The 16,718-nt window shown below is 41.3% G+C and overlaps 1 protein-coding gene across 1 annotated transcript in view; it reads left to right on the plus strand.

Moving 5' to 3' along the window:
• pdia4 (protein disulfide isomerase family A, member 4) overlaps nucleotides 1–15,220 on the plus strand; it is a 39,106-nt gene extending 23,886 nt beyond the window's left edge. Inside the window, exons 6-10 of the mRNA XM_060900016.1 lie at nucleotides 2,322–2,480; nucleotides 3,318–3,469; nucleotides 4,784–4,940; nucleotides 10,260–10,493; nucleotides 14,432–15,220. Of these exons, the coding sequence (XP_060755999.1) occupies nucleotides 2,322–2,480; nucleotides 3,318–3,469; nucleotides 4,784–4,940; nucleotides 10,260–10,493; nucleotides 14,432–14,847 (1,118 nt within the window). The 3' untranslated portion in view covers nucleotides 14,848–15,220. The remainder of the gene's footprint in view (nucleotides 1–2,321; nucleotides 2,481–3,317; nucleotides 3,470–4,783; nucleotides 4,941–10,259; nucleotides 10,494–14,431) is intronic.
• Nucleotides 15,221–16,718: the final 1,498 nt, after the last annotated feature.

Consider the following 16,718-nt stretch of genomic DNA (forward strand, 5'->3'; position numbering starts at 1 on the left):
CTGTTTTTGATGTGAATTGCTTCCCACCCTCAGATGTTTTTGCTTGAGGATACTCCAGAGGTTCTCAATAGGGTTGAGGATGGGGGCCACACCATGAGTTCCTCTCTTTTTATGCCCATGGCAGCCAATGACAGGTTCTTTGCAGCATGAGATGGTGCATTGACATGCATGAAGATTTTGCTACAGAAGGCACGGTGGTTCTTTTTGTACCATGGGAGGAAGTGGTCAGTCAAACTCTATATACTTTGAGGTCATTTTCACATCTTCAGTGACCCTAAAGGGGCCTACCAGCGCTCTCCATGATTCCGGCCCAAAACATGACTCCGCCACCTCCTTGCTGATGGATGCTCCTTGTTGGGACATGGTGGCCATCCACTATTCCATCCATCTGGACCATCCAGGGTTGCACAGCACTCATCAGTAAACAAGACTGTTTGAAAATTAGTCTTCGTGTATTTCTGGGCCCACTGCAACTGTTTCTGCTTGTGAGCATTGGTTAGGGGTGGCTGAATAGTAGGTTTATGCACAACTGCAAGCCTCTGGAGGATCCTACACCTTGAGGTTTGCAGGACTCCAGAGGCACCAGCAGCTTCAAATACCTGTTTGCTGCTTTGGAATGGCATTTTAGCAGCTGCTCTCTTAATCCAGTGAAGTTTGTCTGACCGGAACTTTCATTATGCCTTTATTTTGCACGAATCTGAATTGGCTACAAATTTCCTTCAGTACGATGATCACGCAGGGGTGATAGCGTTCTGGCGCCGCGCCGGATTTCTGGCGCGCCGTGGCTGGGGGGAAAAAAAAAATCTAGTTCGCCCATTGTCCTGTGTCATTCTGAGATGCGCAGGTAGACAGTAAAGGGAATGGAATTCCCTTTACTGTCTATCTGCGCATCTCAGAATGACACAGGACAATGGGCGAACTAGATTTTTTTTTTTTTTTTTTTCCCCCCAGCCACGGCGCGCTGGAACGCTATCACCCCTGGATCACCCCTGGATCACGGTTAAGTTTTCATGTAATGTCTAATGCTTTCATACCTTTTCCAAGGCATTGCGCTATTTGATGCTTTTCGGCAGCGGAGTTCCTTTTCTTTTCCATATTGCTTGAAATCTGTGGCCTGCTTAATAATGTGGAAGTAGTTTTCCTTTAATTGGGCTCACCTGGCAAACTATCACCTGTATCTGAGATTTGATTTCAGTGATCCAAAGAGCCCTGAGACACTACCATCCATGAGTTTAATTGAAAAACAAAATTAAATCTTTTACACTTAAATCCAATTTGCATAATTTAGAACATGGTGTAGTGCTTAGCTATAGCATAGCTAATTCTAGCAGTAGCACTGGATTAGCTTTTTTTTTTTTTTTTTCCCAGCAGACAAAAAATTCTTATTTGCAGCACAAATTTATTGTGAAGCACTTTTTGTCTGGGGAAAATGTAGTGTAAATTTTTTGTAAAATAAAAATTGTCATTGGATCTTCGCATGAGCTCTGTTGTATTGTCTTGATAACATGCAGTATTGTAACAATATTGCATGCTCCTTATTCATTGGGGGAGAGTGATATAATGCTGCATGCCCTCAATCTACTCACTAGAAGGGAGTAGAATACATGTTTACCAGCTGGGAGGTCCATATTGTGAAATACCGTGACTGAGGTCTTCTGGGCCAAGGTCGGTATTCAAGGCCGAGGTCATGGTATTTCACTATACCGACTGACCTTAAGCTGGTAAATATCTTATTTTTTTTTTCTTTACCAAATTCTAACAGAAAACGAGCGTGCCTGAAAGGGAAAACTGAGCCGAGGCGAGCCGCCATTTTGAATCCTCGTTCACAGCTGTAATGCAAATGGCTTCCTCCTCGGTATACAAGTGCACTTCCATGGCAGGGGGAAAAACTACATTTTGCTGCCTATGTAGTGCCCTATTATACAAAATTGAGTCATTCAGGATTCAGCCATGTTTTTTGCTCAGCGTTAGCAACAGTTACAAGTTTTTAGCTTTCTCCTGGAATGTTTTCTTCCTCAGGGTAGTAAAACTTGCTTTTGCTGTGAAGACTGTCGTTATCGCTATTCATGATGTAAAATTAATGCTATTATCCTGAGAAATGCGAAAATAAATGTTGACAAACTGCTACTATGTTGTGAACGAGCGAGTCACCAGAGGTCCGTAACGGGGGTCCATATCATAGGACGCGGACCTGCTCGCCAGCCAATCGGAGCGTGGGATTTGTTGGAAACTGGACTGCGAAAAAATTTTTATTCCATGGAAAAAAGTGGCCTGTATATGTAATTGAGACTTATTGGCATGAATTTTATTTTTTATCCCAGGTATTGTTGATTACATGAGTGAGCAAGCAGGCCCTCCATCCAAGCAAGTGCAGGCTGTGAAACAAATTCAGGAACTGGTGAAAGATGGTGATGATGCTGTGATTGTTGGCGTGTTCTCCAGTGAACAGGATGCTGCCTATGAAGTCTATCAAGAAGCATGTAAGTACCAGAATAGTCTAGGTATATCTCTAGTCTATCTCTATATCCTATTTACTAATTGAACAGAGTATTGAATCATTTTGGTGTAAACATTTACAGGCTGTTTTACACAGCCTACGTATCAGTGATGCTTTTTAGGCTACACTGTTAATGGAAAAAAAATGAATGCAACAAATGTGCAAAAAGTTTTTTCAATAACTAACTGAACCATAGTATACTACTTAAGGGCCTACCAATTCCTAAAATCCCTTCATGTGGATGACTCTGGCAGTTGAGCTAAAGTTTTGTGAAGTGGAGAATGCAGCATGGAAGCTGGTATCGGTCAGCGGAGGTCTGCTTATAACTGTGACCAGTAGTCCTTAGATGGAGGATGCTTTGTGTACTGCTGCCTCAGAGGTTTTTCCCCCGGACTGATAATGACCTAATCATAAAGGAATTTGGAATGGTCTTTTTAGTATGCACATAAGTGGGACTGGATAGTGGGGGGGGGTGAAGGAACAACACCCTTCAATTTCACGTTATTTATCAGAGCTTTAACAACTGTGGTCCTCATGAACTTGCATAAGCAACTTCAGGTGACATTTAAAGCCATTCTGGGGTTTAAACCCCCCCCCCCCCCCCCCCCCCCCCCCCAAAAAAAAAAAAATTGGTTGGGGATGGCCTTATAACTCTGGTGACATGTTTGAAGTCATGACTGATATCCTGTCTTGTTGCCATGACATGAACTGGTGCAGGAATTTAGTAACTTTCAGTTATTCAGTATTGTGTATGTTGAATATTGTGATTGGCACATCTAAAATTTGCTTTTACTTTTTAATATTCTTACCTCATGTCTAGGCAACACCCTCAGAGAGGACTACAAATTCCGCCACACGTTCACTAAGGAAATCTCCAAGTTCCTGAAGGCCTCACCTGGCCAGGTGGTCATGCTCCAGCCGGAAAAGTTCAGGTCGAAATACGAGCCTTCATCCCACACCTTAACCATTAAAGTAAGTCCCTGGATCTCTCGAAGTAAGAGTTTTATATAGCAATTTTATACGTAAAAGCTCAGTACTTCGCAAGGAAGTCTCATCTCGTTATCTGTAGCCGCTTTATCCTGTTCTACAGGGTCGCAGGCAAGCTGGAGCCTATCCCAGCTGACTACGGGCGAAAGGCGGGGTACACCCTGGACAAGTCGCCAGGTCATCACAGGGCTGACACATAGACACAGACAACCATTCACATTCACACCTACGGTCAATTTAGAGTCACCAGTTAACCTAACCTGCATGTCTTTGGACTGTGGGGGAAACCGGAGCACCCGGAGGAAACCCACGCGGACACGGGGAGAACATGCAAACTCCGCACAGAAAGGCCCTCGCCGGCCACGGGGCTCGAACCCGGACCTTCTTGCTGTGAGGCGACAGCGCTAACCACTACACCACCGTGCTGCCCAGCACAAGGAAGTTAAAGACAATTAAATGGGGACTATCCAGTTTATTAGGAACACTTGTACACCTGATCACGGTCAGCAGTGCATTAAATGATGCAGGTACAGGTCAAGTGTGTTGGTGTAAACACTAAACATCAGAATAGGGGGTGTCTCAGTGACTGACCTGGATTTCTTTCACACAAGTCTCTAAAGCTTGTACCAATGTAGTGGCGTTTTTATATATAAATTGATGATGAAAGGGGTCAGAACAATTGCCAGAGTGGTTCAAGCTAACAATAAGCTCATGGATTAAAGTTTTCCGTCGTGTGACGGATTTCTGTCAACTGAACTCTCCCAAGGCCAAATGTGAGGTCGGTGCTGATCTGAGGAGAATTAAAATGACGGGTGGTTGGGTAAAAATTGAATATATTAATCCATTAATTAATTGATAGTTATCAGTTCCAAGGTAACCATTCTTAGAATTTCATCGAAATCCACCCATACCCCCCTGTGTGTGTGTGTGTATATATATATATATATATATATATATATATATATATATATATATATATATATATATATATATAAAAACAAAACTCATCACTGTGAGCAGAAAAGTCTCTGCATGCTCTAGTCCTGTTGCACAGAACAGGAACTTGCTCATGCTGGTTATATTTATGGAAAAAGCTGTCCAAACTTCAGCTGTAAGTTTTGGTAAGCCTGGTCCTAAAGTGGATAGTGCACGTATCAGCTAAATGAATGCGAAACGGTGTGTAAAAAGCATGTATCTAGCTGCTTTAAAAAAAAAAAAAGTACTGTAGTTGCCTGTCTAATCTCAACTAGTAAATCACTCATTACGTGCATGTTCTAAGGTTTATACACTTCCCCTTAGGATTCCACATCTGCCTCAGAGGTTCAGGATTTCTTTAAGAAGCACACGCTGCCATTAGTGGGACACAGAAAACAGAGCAATGATGAGAAGCGCTACTCCAAACGTCCACTGGTGGTTGTGTATTATGGTGTTGACTTCAGTTTTGATTACAGAGTTGGTAAGTGGTGAATATTCTTTTTCTACAGAAATCACAGTATATGAAGCTTGCTCAAAGGAACATTCTGTAATTTTGACTTTACATTGTAGAAAGACTTCAAAACTATGGCGTTAGTTGGTAAACAAGTGTTCATGTCTTTCATATTAGTTTTCAAAGTAGTCCTGCCTGGTGTCCCAAATCGCTCACTCGTTCACTGCTCCCTATATATACAGGGTGTCCATAAAGTCTCTTTACAATTTAAAAAAATTATTACAAAGGCAGTTGTTGAGCTATTGTAACTAGATTTATTTTAATCAGTGTTTATTAAATTTTTTTTTCAACTGCAGTTAATAGACCTCTATATGGGCACCAGGGGCGATTTCTCAGACAACAAGGGAAGCTGAGCTTCCCCTAAAATTCTCTCCCCAAACTGCGGCATCTACGACGTTGAATTCTCATTAAAACAATAACTTGCATAACATATGCCCAAGATTGTATTTACGTTCATAACTATCCTGTAACTTATTTGAGTGATGTCTGACGAACTTGCAGTTCGCTATGAGAATCACCTTTGCTGCCAGGCTGTAACCAGCGTTGCCAGATACTGCTGACGTTTTCCAGCCAAAATATGTTCAAAAACCACCCAATCTGGCAACACTGGCTGTAACCTTTTATTTCAATGGGTTCTATGGCTGGCAGCCGGGTATCTGTTGCAGTCTGAGACGGCTCTGAACAGCCAATTTCGGCTAGTTGTTATTGGTTAAAATCGTCACTTCCAGGGAAGCCGGGCTTCTCTGGGACTAAAGAAGACAGTGGGAGGGACAAGAAGCCGGGCTGATGAAGGATTATTGGAGGTAGTGTTTGAAAGACATGAGGAGGGCGGTACTTCGGCGAGGAACACGGAAGTATGATCAGTCAGTCCCTAGCGGATGTCGAGAGTGCAGTCGTGTGCCAAAGTGCTGTCTGACTTTTTCATATAAACGGTTCTTCTCATTGATGTCTCTGTACATTACTCTGTAAATAAATGTAAATATTACTCATTGTGGTCCATTAACTTTCATCCATTCTATCAGTTTGATCATTCGCGAATTCACTCGTTTATTTCATTTGTAGTTCAATCTGGTTGTAGGCTAGCTTGAGCCTTATTGGGATCTGCAGTGCTAGCTGCTAACAGAAATTGGTGAAGTCTCTGGAAAGCACAACCAGCTGGTATGACAGGGTCACAGACCATTTTCTGGAAAAGGAGCAGAGGGCAGAATTTGTGTATAGTGTTCATATAATGTTCATGAATCTGAAGTGTGTATATTGTTCAGTAATGTTAAGAGAATGGTGGGCTCTGTGTTATAGGTTATACCTGGGTATAATATTCAAGGTTCTGTGTGTTGCATAGCCTACCTGGTTATGAATTTCCAGACTGTGTTGCAGATGATGTTCAAGGATGTGTTGCACAGCTGGGTGGTGTTAAAGACTGTGTTGCATATCAGGGTATGATGTTCAAGGCTCTTCGTTGAATAGCCAGTGATTTATTTTTATTTATTTATTTTTTTTTTGGATGTTTGATATTTTTGATTAAGGATATGAGGCACTAGCCTGGCAAGCCAGACTATAACATGAAATGTACAAGCAAAAATACTTTCTGCCACTAGGTGGGGTTGTCTAGTTCACTATGCTAATGGGGCACACTTTTCTATGCTTTGATATCCAGCCTACAGGTTTTATGATGAATGCGTAAAATGGGCTTCCCCTGTTTTAAACACCAGCAGCCGCCACTGATGGGCACCATTAGTTGCACGAAGCACATCAAGACGGTACTCAAACCAGGATACACATTGTGCCTTTTGAGGAGTAGCCATTTTATAGGGGTCTGGTTTCCATCAACACAGTATTTGAAACACAAAATTGTAATGTGAAAACTTTAATCAACACTAAAATAAAATCTAGTTACAATATCTCAACTACCTTTGTAAATTATTATTTTTTTTTTAAATTGTAGAGAGACTTTATGGACACCCTGGATATGGAATTTCGCTATATAGTGAGCTCATTGGTAAAATGAACACGCTTTCGGACACTAGTCCGTCATGCTGGTATTTACATTACTGTCGCGCAATTAAAATGTGCCCCATTGGCTGGCTGGTGGGTTTTCAAAATAAATAATACACGTGTGTGTTTTTGTGAAATATTATACTGATCATATTTCCCATGTCATCAGTATAAAGTTCCTGCAGCTTTGTGTCAAAGCTGAATACAACTTTGCTGCTGGCTTTTATTAAATCAAATTTGAAACGTTTTTAAATTTGTTGTTGTGTGTTTTTTTTTTTTTTTTTTTTTTTTTTTTTTAAGCATGACTGCAGTGCATGATGGGATATATTGCTTGGTTAGTGGCCATCGGTTGTTGCTACTTTTTGTGATGCATTGTGGGGTACTTTGAGTGCAATATATAGGGTGTAATCCTCACTATTGTTTTGGACAGCACTACAAAATGGCATCCTCACTATATAGTGAGTAGGGAGCAATTTCAGACAGGAATGGTTTACCCTGACATTTTGGATTGGATCTCGGTGCTACCTTTCTGTTTCCAGTTGAGTACGTCGTGTACATTCTGGCTGCTGCTTCTCATCAGTTTTTTTTTTTTTTTTTTTTTTTTTTTTTTTTGGGGGGGGGGTTTGTGTAGTTTAGTTGTTTGTCCGCCAGTTGTGGTGTAGCTCCAGACCCAGTTTTGGGCGTCGGTTTGCTGTGGGTGATGCCTGCGCTCCTAGCTATGGACTGCAGTGAACTCGTTGCTCATTTTAACATGGTTGTGCCCAGCGCTCGAAACTAACGGTGTCCCGATGTCCCGGGGACCATAAAAAATGTCATCGGGACACAAAATTATCATATCTGGGACAATTCCGGGACAATGGAAAAAAAATAGATCTAGAAAAAAAGTTCTACATTAAAGGTGCAGTACAAGATTTTGGAATAACGGTTCCCGCAAGCCATATTTTGAAAAGAAACACTCCCACCCCCCGCGTCTCCACCCCTCCTCCCCCTTATAAAGCCTGAGAAATTCCGGCTTTATAATGGGCGTCTATTGCGTTACACACCAGTGGAGCTCGTTAAGTTAGAGTGTAAAGAGCTTGGAAAAATAGCTCAAACTTTCTCATTTAAACTGTTTTCAGCCCCAATTTTCACTCCACACACACAATTTTCTCAAAACTAGTAGCCACACTTGTCCTGATTCACACAATGTGTCTACCTGAGCGATAGGATTTACTGTTTTTGAATGAGAAGCCTTAAAGTAACGAGAGCGCAGCCGCGCAGCCCCATAGACTCCCATTATAAACGTGGCAGAAAAGTCACTCGTTTTTAACTCGCTCTAGTGACCTCATTTTTTACACTACAGACAAAAAAAATTACATCCGTGTGTTCAGGAGAGCCTTGTGGCGCTCACTGTGAAAGAATTTTGTGAATATCTCCTTCCGTTTTCGTGTAAATCCCCGTTGTTTGGAAGGAGCGCACTGAGAGAATCCTGCGCTCTGTGTGACACTCTGCTCGCTCTCACACACACACACAGAAGGGCCGGGCTAGTCGCGGGCTTCAGTCTGATTGACGTGTCAGTATCCAATCATTTTGAGGTGGTACCTCGATATGATTGGATGGCGTTTTTCCTTTATTTTACACTGTAGACTGGATTAAAATATTTCGTTTTTTGGGTCAAACCTTCTATTGTACTGCTTGCAACATGGGTGTGCATTTCATCCATTGATGGTATGGCTGATGGCTTTCAAAACATCTCTGAATGGGGCAACAGGTATATTACATAAAAATGGATAACGGTAATGGTGAAAATGATAAGTTGGCCTTATATATGCCAACAGGTATTCAAGGTATAAGTAGATGAAACAAACATAAAAGGGGTCTTATTTTCAGCTAAAGTGTACTGCAGATGTAGTGAGTTGAAACATTTTCTGAATGAGCTAGTTGGCCCCTTTTAAATAAACGGGTATCTATTCATACAGTGAGATCGCCAAAGTTTAATAAACTGAAAATGCAATAACTAATTTTGAAGTAGATGATGTATAGGACATGTGTCACTTGTGTTTTGTGACTTATTGTAAAAATGATATAGAGGGTTCAAAATCGTATAGTTACAAATATAATAAACTTCATATGATAATATTAACCACTGGTTATTTCAGAGAGGAAAAAAATGGGGACACTATTGCTTCCATTCGGGACAATACAACACAGAATTCGGGACCACTGGGGGACACAAAGAAAAAAAGTTAATTTCAAGCCCTGGTTGTGCCGCAGTCCTTTAGTGCTTGGTGTGGTGGCTGTGCAGGTGGTTTGGGACATGCCGGCACTCTGTGTGGTGGTGCGTCTGTGCTCACTTTGTGGATTCATGGCGTGGTGTTCTGAGCGATGGCAGTGTGGGACTTATTTTTGGTGGGACCATGGCTGCTACACCAAAGGAATGACATCCTGACCTCTATTTGGTGGATCCCCCCACCCCACCCCCGGCTATAATTGTAAAGCAACCATAGGTTTTAAGGGCGCTATGTAATTTGAACTTATTTTTGCACACTACAGGCATTCATGAGGTAGTCACCTGGCATGCTTTTTAATTAACAGGTGTGCCTTTGTCAGGTTAATTAGTGGAATTTCTTGCTGCTTTAATGTGATCAAATAATTACTGTAAATAGCCCCGTGACAACTGGAGTAATCCACATTGTCAAGAACTGCTCAACTAGAGCTACAGCAGTCCATTACTGTGGCATGAAGTCTTTTAATACAAATAAAACTGAATCAGAAGATGTTCAAACGTTTGACTGGTTCTGTAGTCTCTGTGCAGGCCAGTCCTAGTGTTCAGGCGTTTGCCCAAACGCATCTTATTGAGTCACTGGCAGCTTTGGCATCTGATCACTTGTGTACAAAATCCCATTGAATGGGCTGACTTGCTACAAAAATAGTACTTGTGTTCTGTTGAAACAGTGATTAAAGTGCAAAAATGGGCTGTCGCACTTTCAGCACAGCACTGTTAAATTCTCAATTTGACTTGGGTGTATATTAATGCACATGTTCTGAGATCACGTTCATATGGTCACAATACACTTGGAAAATGTGTTCTGTTAGCAATGTCAGTGTTGCATTTTATACTGTAATAGTTGCCTATGGCTTGCATCATAAATTGCACCTTATATTCTGCTCTGAGGGGGGAGGAAAAAAAAAACAAATGTTTATCTGTAACTTGCACAAAATAATTTCTCTCCTCTTAAATGTGCCACTCGTGTTCATTAGCCAAGATTTGGAAATCATTTCCAGCCCGTTTTAATGGGCTTTGATTTTTACACACAGCCACACAGTACTGGAGGAGCAGAGTGCTGGAGGTGGCCAAGGACTTCCCAGAGTACACGTTCGCCATCGCAGACGAGGAAGATTATGCTGCTGAGCTGAAGAGCCTCGGGCTCAGTGAGAGTGGCGAGGAGGTGAATGTTGCCATACTTGCTGAAGGAGGGAAGAAATATGCAATGGAGCCGGAGGAGTTTGACTCTGACGTGCTTCAGGAATTCGTTCTGGCCTTTAAAAAAGGTGAGGAGTTGCTGGATTTACTACTCGGTGTGCTTCTACAATGCGCTCACTATTTTAGTACAAACTGTTAGATATTTTTGATGTCCACACTGAGTAATGTGTTTTAGATTTCCATACAGGTTTTGAGCACAAAATAGAATGTTATAGAATCTCAGTAAAAGGAGTATATTGTATTAGTGCAAAAATCAGAAGCTGTGATTTTATAATAAAAACAGGAAGAAGGTATGACGGTCAAAGGCTCCAGAAGAACTGTGGCTAGTTGTGCAAGATGCTCAGTAAAACCTACTGGCTAATTTGGTTATAAAACCATACTTTAAAAAAAAGCAGTTGTAACACCAAATATCGACTTTCATTTTGTACTGCTTTAGTTCAATGTATAAACACTATTTTTGAAGGCATCTTTACACTAGAGCATTTTTGTGATGACAGTACTGTATTAATGCTAGTGCACAGTATTGCGAACCCCCACGCTTTCCATTTAGAAGACACTTTGGCCATAGCCAGGTTTGCTTCATGGAAATCTGAATTTGTTAATGGAAGCTATCGAGGCTTATTAACACTGCTGTATAGGTGACCATTCAGTTTTTCCTCCATCTCATAACTGATGCAAATCATTGTCAATATTCTGTTAACGGTCAGCCTAGAAATGTAGAGCAAGAAGTGGTGCCTTCATTAAGACTCCAGTCACTCCATTGACTTTGAATACCGTATTTTCTGGACTATAAGCCGCTACTTTTTTCCTAGGTTTTGAACCATGCGGCTTATACAAAGGTGCGGCTATTCTGTGGATTTTTCTTCCACCGCTAGGGGCGCTCTAACCGGAAGTAGAATCAAAAATAAGATGGACGAAAAATCAATGCAAAGAAGAATTAGCAGATCTTTAGCAGAGAGAACGTGCACGACAAATTACTAACTGGTAATTATTTTCAAATCCAGCGAAGATGATTAAAGTGACTTGTGGTTTCAAACACAGGAGAAATGAAGGTAAATACCGGTTATTTTCTCTTGGTTCTGTTTTAATCAGCAAAGTTGCTGCCGTGTTAAAAGGCACTGTTCGGAAAGAATCTGTTCAGGTACATGTACATTTACAGTACAATCGTTCTGTACATGCAGTAAATATCTAATTTTTCAACATGGATATCTGCGGCTTATAGCCCGGTGCGGCTTGTATATCTCCTTTTTTAAATTTAAAAAAAAAAAAAATAGTGGATGCGGCTTATATACAGGTGCGCTCTATAGTCCAGAAAATACGGTATTGCAGTTCAGTCTTTTTTTTTTTTTTTTAAATAATATTCAGACCGCAAAACACTAAAACGAAAGCAATGTCACTTCATGACGTCTCAATCTTTTTAAAAGACAAAAATGGTCACTTGTGTCTTAAGAGGTAGTATTCACTTTCTAACAGAGTACCTAAGGCATTGGGATTGTAAGAAATGCCAAACTGGGTTTTAAAAAGCCAGCTACTTCAGGAATTCCAAGTCATCTGCTGTGATCTCAAGATCGTTATAGCAACCACAAATATGGCTGCGCCTGCTTTGGATACCGAATTGAGTTTAAGATCAATTATGCAGTTTGTCAATTTATGCATCTAGGGTTAGCGGGATGGAATTGGGAATTGGTGAATCATGATTCGTTAAATTTTAATAGGTTTTTGAATCACAGCTTGAAATGGATCGATAGGTTGGGGAGCGAGATTGTCGCACCTCTAATGCTAAGTGTAGAACACCAGTCAGCCACTGAGGCTCTTCAGTTTTGTCTGGCTTTGACTAGTCCTCCAAAATGAATGGGCTTTTTGACTTGCAACAGAATGAGTAGTGAACTTAAGTTTTGATGCAGTTTTAAGCTGTGTTAAATGGTTTACATCCCATCAGTATTGCAACTATGGGAGCCCATAGAGACCAAATTACTTCCCATTTGTTCCCAAGTGAGGTCCTGCCAAGAAAAAGGCAATAAACTTGAATTGAGTGGTAGCTTAACTACATCCAACATAAGCTTTTTTCACTTCAAAAATGAGTAAAACAATCTACATGTAACACTAAACTAAAGGACATGAGCAGAGAATAGTTTGTCAATGAAACCCACTCATGGTAGCTGCAGGGTCTTAAGTCTTAAAGGAACAGTCCACCGTACTTCCATAATGAAATATGCTCTTATCTGAATTGAGACGAGCTGCTCCGTATCTATCCGAGCTTTGCGCGACCTCCCAGTCAGTCAGACGCAGTCAGATGCGCTGTCACTCCTGTTAGCAATGTAGCTAGGCTCAGCATGGCCAACAGTGGGGGTTTTTTTTTTTTTTTTTTTTGGGGGGCTGTAGTTAGATGCGACCAAACTCCTCCGTGTTTTTCGTGTTTACATAGGTTTATATGACCAGTGATATGAAACAAGTTCAGTTACACAAATTGAAACGTAGCGATTTTCTATGCTATGGAAAGTCCGCACTGACAGGCGTACTAACACCTTCTGCGCGCTTCGGCAGCGCATTGATATCTGAGCTCCGTATTAATGCGCTGCCGAAGCGCGCAGAAGGTGTTAGTACGCCTGTCATTATAGTGCGGACTTTCCATAGCATAGAAAATCGCCACGTTTCAATTTGTGTAACTGAACTTGTTTCATGTCACTGGTCATATAAACCTATGTAAACAGGAAAAACGTGGAAGAGTTTGGTCGCATCTAACTACAGCCCCAAAAAATGCCATTGGCCATACTGAGCCTAGCTACATTGCTAACAGGAGTGACAGCGCGTCTGACTGACTGGGAGGTCACGCAAAGCTCGGAGAGGTACGGAGCAGCTCGTCTCAATTCAGAGCATATTTCATTATAGAAATACGGTGGACTGTTCCTTTTAAAGTCTTAAATTTAATATTCCAAAATTAAGGCCTTAAAGTCTTAAATTGCTTTGCCCAAGTCTTAATTTTTTAAACAAAAGTCTTAAATTTACTCATACTATTCTACAATGTGAAAATGTGGGTTTTGCGTAACATCAGTGAATTTCTTGGAGTATGCGCAAAGAAAGGAACAATACTGATACATTTTTGTGCCGGCGCAATCGTTGGAGTCTGTGGTGGAGAGGAGACTCCGTGAATCGCAGCATGGGGAAGTGTCGTTTTAATCAGCAGTGGCTTTCAGATGAAAGATATCGTGATTGGGTGAGGGAGGTTCCTGGAAGTGATGAAGCAAGATGCTGTGTTTGTCAAAAGACCTTAAAGTTGTCCATTACAGGTCATTTCGCTTTGGAGTCTCACATGAAGAGCTCAAAGCACATTGTATCTGCCCTCCACTGCCACCAGCCCATCGCTCAGTTCTGCACGGTTCAATCTCCGAATGTACCTGGAGTTGGCACTAGCACCACTGTTGAACGTCAACAGCATCAGCCAAGCCAGACATCATCGGCAAGGCTAGCAACAACACAAGGGCCGAGCAGTGGCATGATGGGTGTCGGTGGAACCCCGACACTTCGGGCAGAGGTGCTCTGGATTTTAAAAACAATTACGGAACACCACTCGTACAGCTCGAATGAGGGCATAAGCGAACTCTAAGGCTATGTTCCCAGGCTCGGAAGTCGCTACAACATTCTCCTGTGGAAAAAACAAAACGTCTTACATAAAACTCTGTCTTGAATGTGAAGATTTGACAAGCAATGCACATAATGACTTTTTTAATTGTAAAAGTATTTTTACTTAACATTTGTCATTATTGGGAATTTGATCTGGTGTTCTACGACTGCATAATGGGTGCAATGTAGGTCTTAATTCTCATTTAAGTGGTCTTAAAGTCTTAAATTTATGGTGGTCAAACCTGGGGAAACCCTGCCACTAAATTTGGTGTCAAGTTTTACTTTCTCTAGAACTATCTGTATGTAGGTAGACTGCTAATACATGTAACTGGGTTATAAACCTTTCACTTATCTATTAGTGATTGTGTGTGTGTTACTCTAACAGGCAAACTGAAGCCCATCATCAAGTCCCAGCCCATTCCCAAGAGCAACAAGGGACCTGTGAAGGTGGTTGTTGGGAAAACCTTTGATGAAATCGTCCTGGACGAGAAGAAGGATGTCCTGATTGAGTTCTATGCACCGTGGTGCGGTCACTGCAAAAAACTGGAGCCTGAATACCTCGCTCTTGCAAAGAAGTACAAGAACGACAAGAATGTAGTGATCGCCAAAATGGATGCCACAGCCAATGACGTGCCTCATGATGCTTACAAAGTGGAAGGATTTCCAACAATATACTTTGCCCCCAGCAACAAGAAGCAGAATCCCTTTCAATTTTCAGGTGGTGAAAGAAACCTGGAGAGTTTAAGCAAATTCTTAGAAGAACATGCAACAAAACTATCACAGGAGAAAGACGAACTCTAAGGTGTTTAGAAAGACTCTGAACCTGATGTGATGAAATGCAGACCGCAGGTGTCTGACTTGATCTTGCAGTAAGCATTGTTTCTGAAAGAATTCTGTTCATTCCAAAGCACTGTTTATTAGGTTTCTTTCAAAATCATCTTTTTAAATAAATTGGAAAAGGGAAAACAAACAGCTGTTCTCTTGTGCACTTCTGTTTAGATGGATGGGTGATCGAGCTGGGACCTTTTGGTTTGGTCACAAGCCTGACTTGTCAGAGCAGCATGGATAATTTAGTTATCAGTAATACAATATTGAATCAAGTGTTACCAGGCAAGAAGCCCATTCATACAAGCTGGCTGCTCACCCATCAATAAAATGTTTATTGAACACCGTGCTTTGGCATTTAGTCTGAAATCTGAGCTATAAAAATGGAGCAAAGATATCATGATGCCAATTATGAAAAATACTGACTTGTCCTGGAGGATCCAGAGGCCTGGAGGAAAGATTTGGAGGCTATAGGAAGGGGACAGTGAGTGTACACTTGCACAGGGCTCCCATGTGCACAAATTGGATGTGATCAGATTTTTATACAATAGACTTTCTGTTCAATGGAAGACACCCAATGTATGTGTTTTATGCATGTCTTTAGTGTAATAAGCGTTTAAGACTAAAATTGGCTGAAGACAAAAATGCAGAACATGTAAATGCTGTATAAATGAGTACAAGTTGGTTGTTAGACATGAAGACCAAAGCAACTTACAAATGGGCTACTGTAACTTTCCATACAACCTTTATTTTTTTCCAGAAGAGACAAACCACCAACTTCTGTTATGCTCACATTTTAATTCCTTTTTGTTTGACAAACACCATGAGCTGGTTCATAAAAGGAGTTACTGAAACTGTTTATACCAAAGCTGGTCCACGGTTTACTACAAGTTTGTAACAAAATGTGCTTGAAGAGTGACTCAACTTAAACACAAGGAACACTGGTGCATCTCAAAATATTGGAAAGTTAAGTGTGTACACTTTTTTTTTTTTTTTTTTTTAATTAAAAAAACTTTTGCAATTCTGTATTCATTAAAGTGAAATTTAAGGCTGTCTTGATTTTGATTGGCGCATAAGTCAAGCCCAGTATCTTAAATGGAATATTCCATTTCAAATTTGAGAAGCAGTATAAAATACTGTGCATTTCTTGGTCTAGTTCAGTACACAATCATGGGGAAGACTACTGACCTTAACAGTTGTCCAGAAGATGATCATTGACAGCCTCTACAAGGAGGGTAAGCCCCAGAAGGTTGTTGCTGAAAAAGCTGGCTGGAAAAGGTGCACAAGCAGTAGGGATGACTGCAGCCTTGAGAGGCTTGTCAAGTTGATTTCAAGAACTTAGGAGAGCTTCATAAGATGTAACAATCCAGGCCTGAGTTTCTCAAAAGCATCACAGCATAAGGATCATTAAATGGTAGAGCAAGCAGCACAAACACTCTCCTAGTTAAGAGGCTTTTGGGGGAACCCACCCCAGTTCTTTCTCTCCTTAGCCCAGGTAAAATGCTTCTGATTGTCTCTGGTTCAGAAGTGGATTGATATTAGGAATGTGATGGTTGTAGCCCTTTTCTTGAAGATGTCTGTGTAGTGGCTTTTGAAGCACTGGCAGCAGCCTTGCTCCACTCCTCAAGTGGACTTTTCTTGGCCATCCTCTCAAGGCTGCGGTCATCCCTGTTACTTGTGCACCTTTTCCAGCCAACCTTTTCAGTAATGACCTATGGCTTGCTCTCCTTGTGGAGGGTGTCTATCATCTTCTGGACAACTGGCAAGAAAGAAGAGAGCACAACTTATCATACACTTGTGAAATTCCTCTGAGTAATAAGCACACAGACATGCCCAGAGCAGTGGGC

The sequence above is a fragment of the Neoarius graeffei genome, chromosome 19, assembly GCF_027579695.1.
Source record: "Neoarius graeffei isolate fNeoGra1 chromosome 19, fNeoGra1.pri, whole genome shotgun sequence".
Classification (NCBI taxonomy): domain Eukaryota; kingdom Metazoa; phylum Chordata; class Actinopteri; order Siluriformes; family Ariidae; genus Neoarius; species Neoarius graeffei.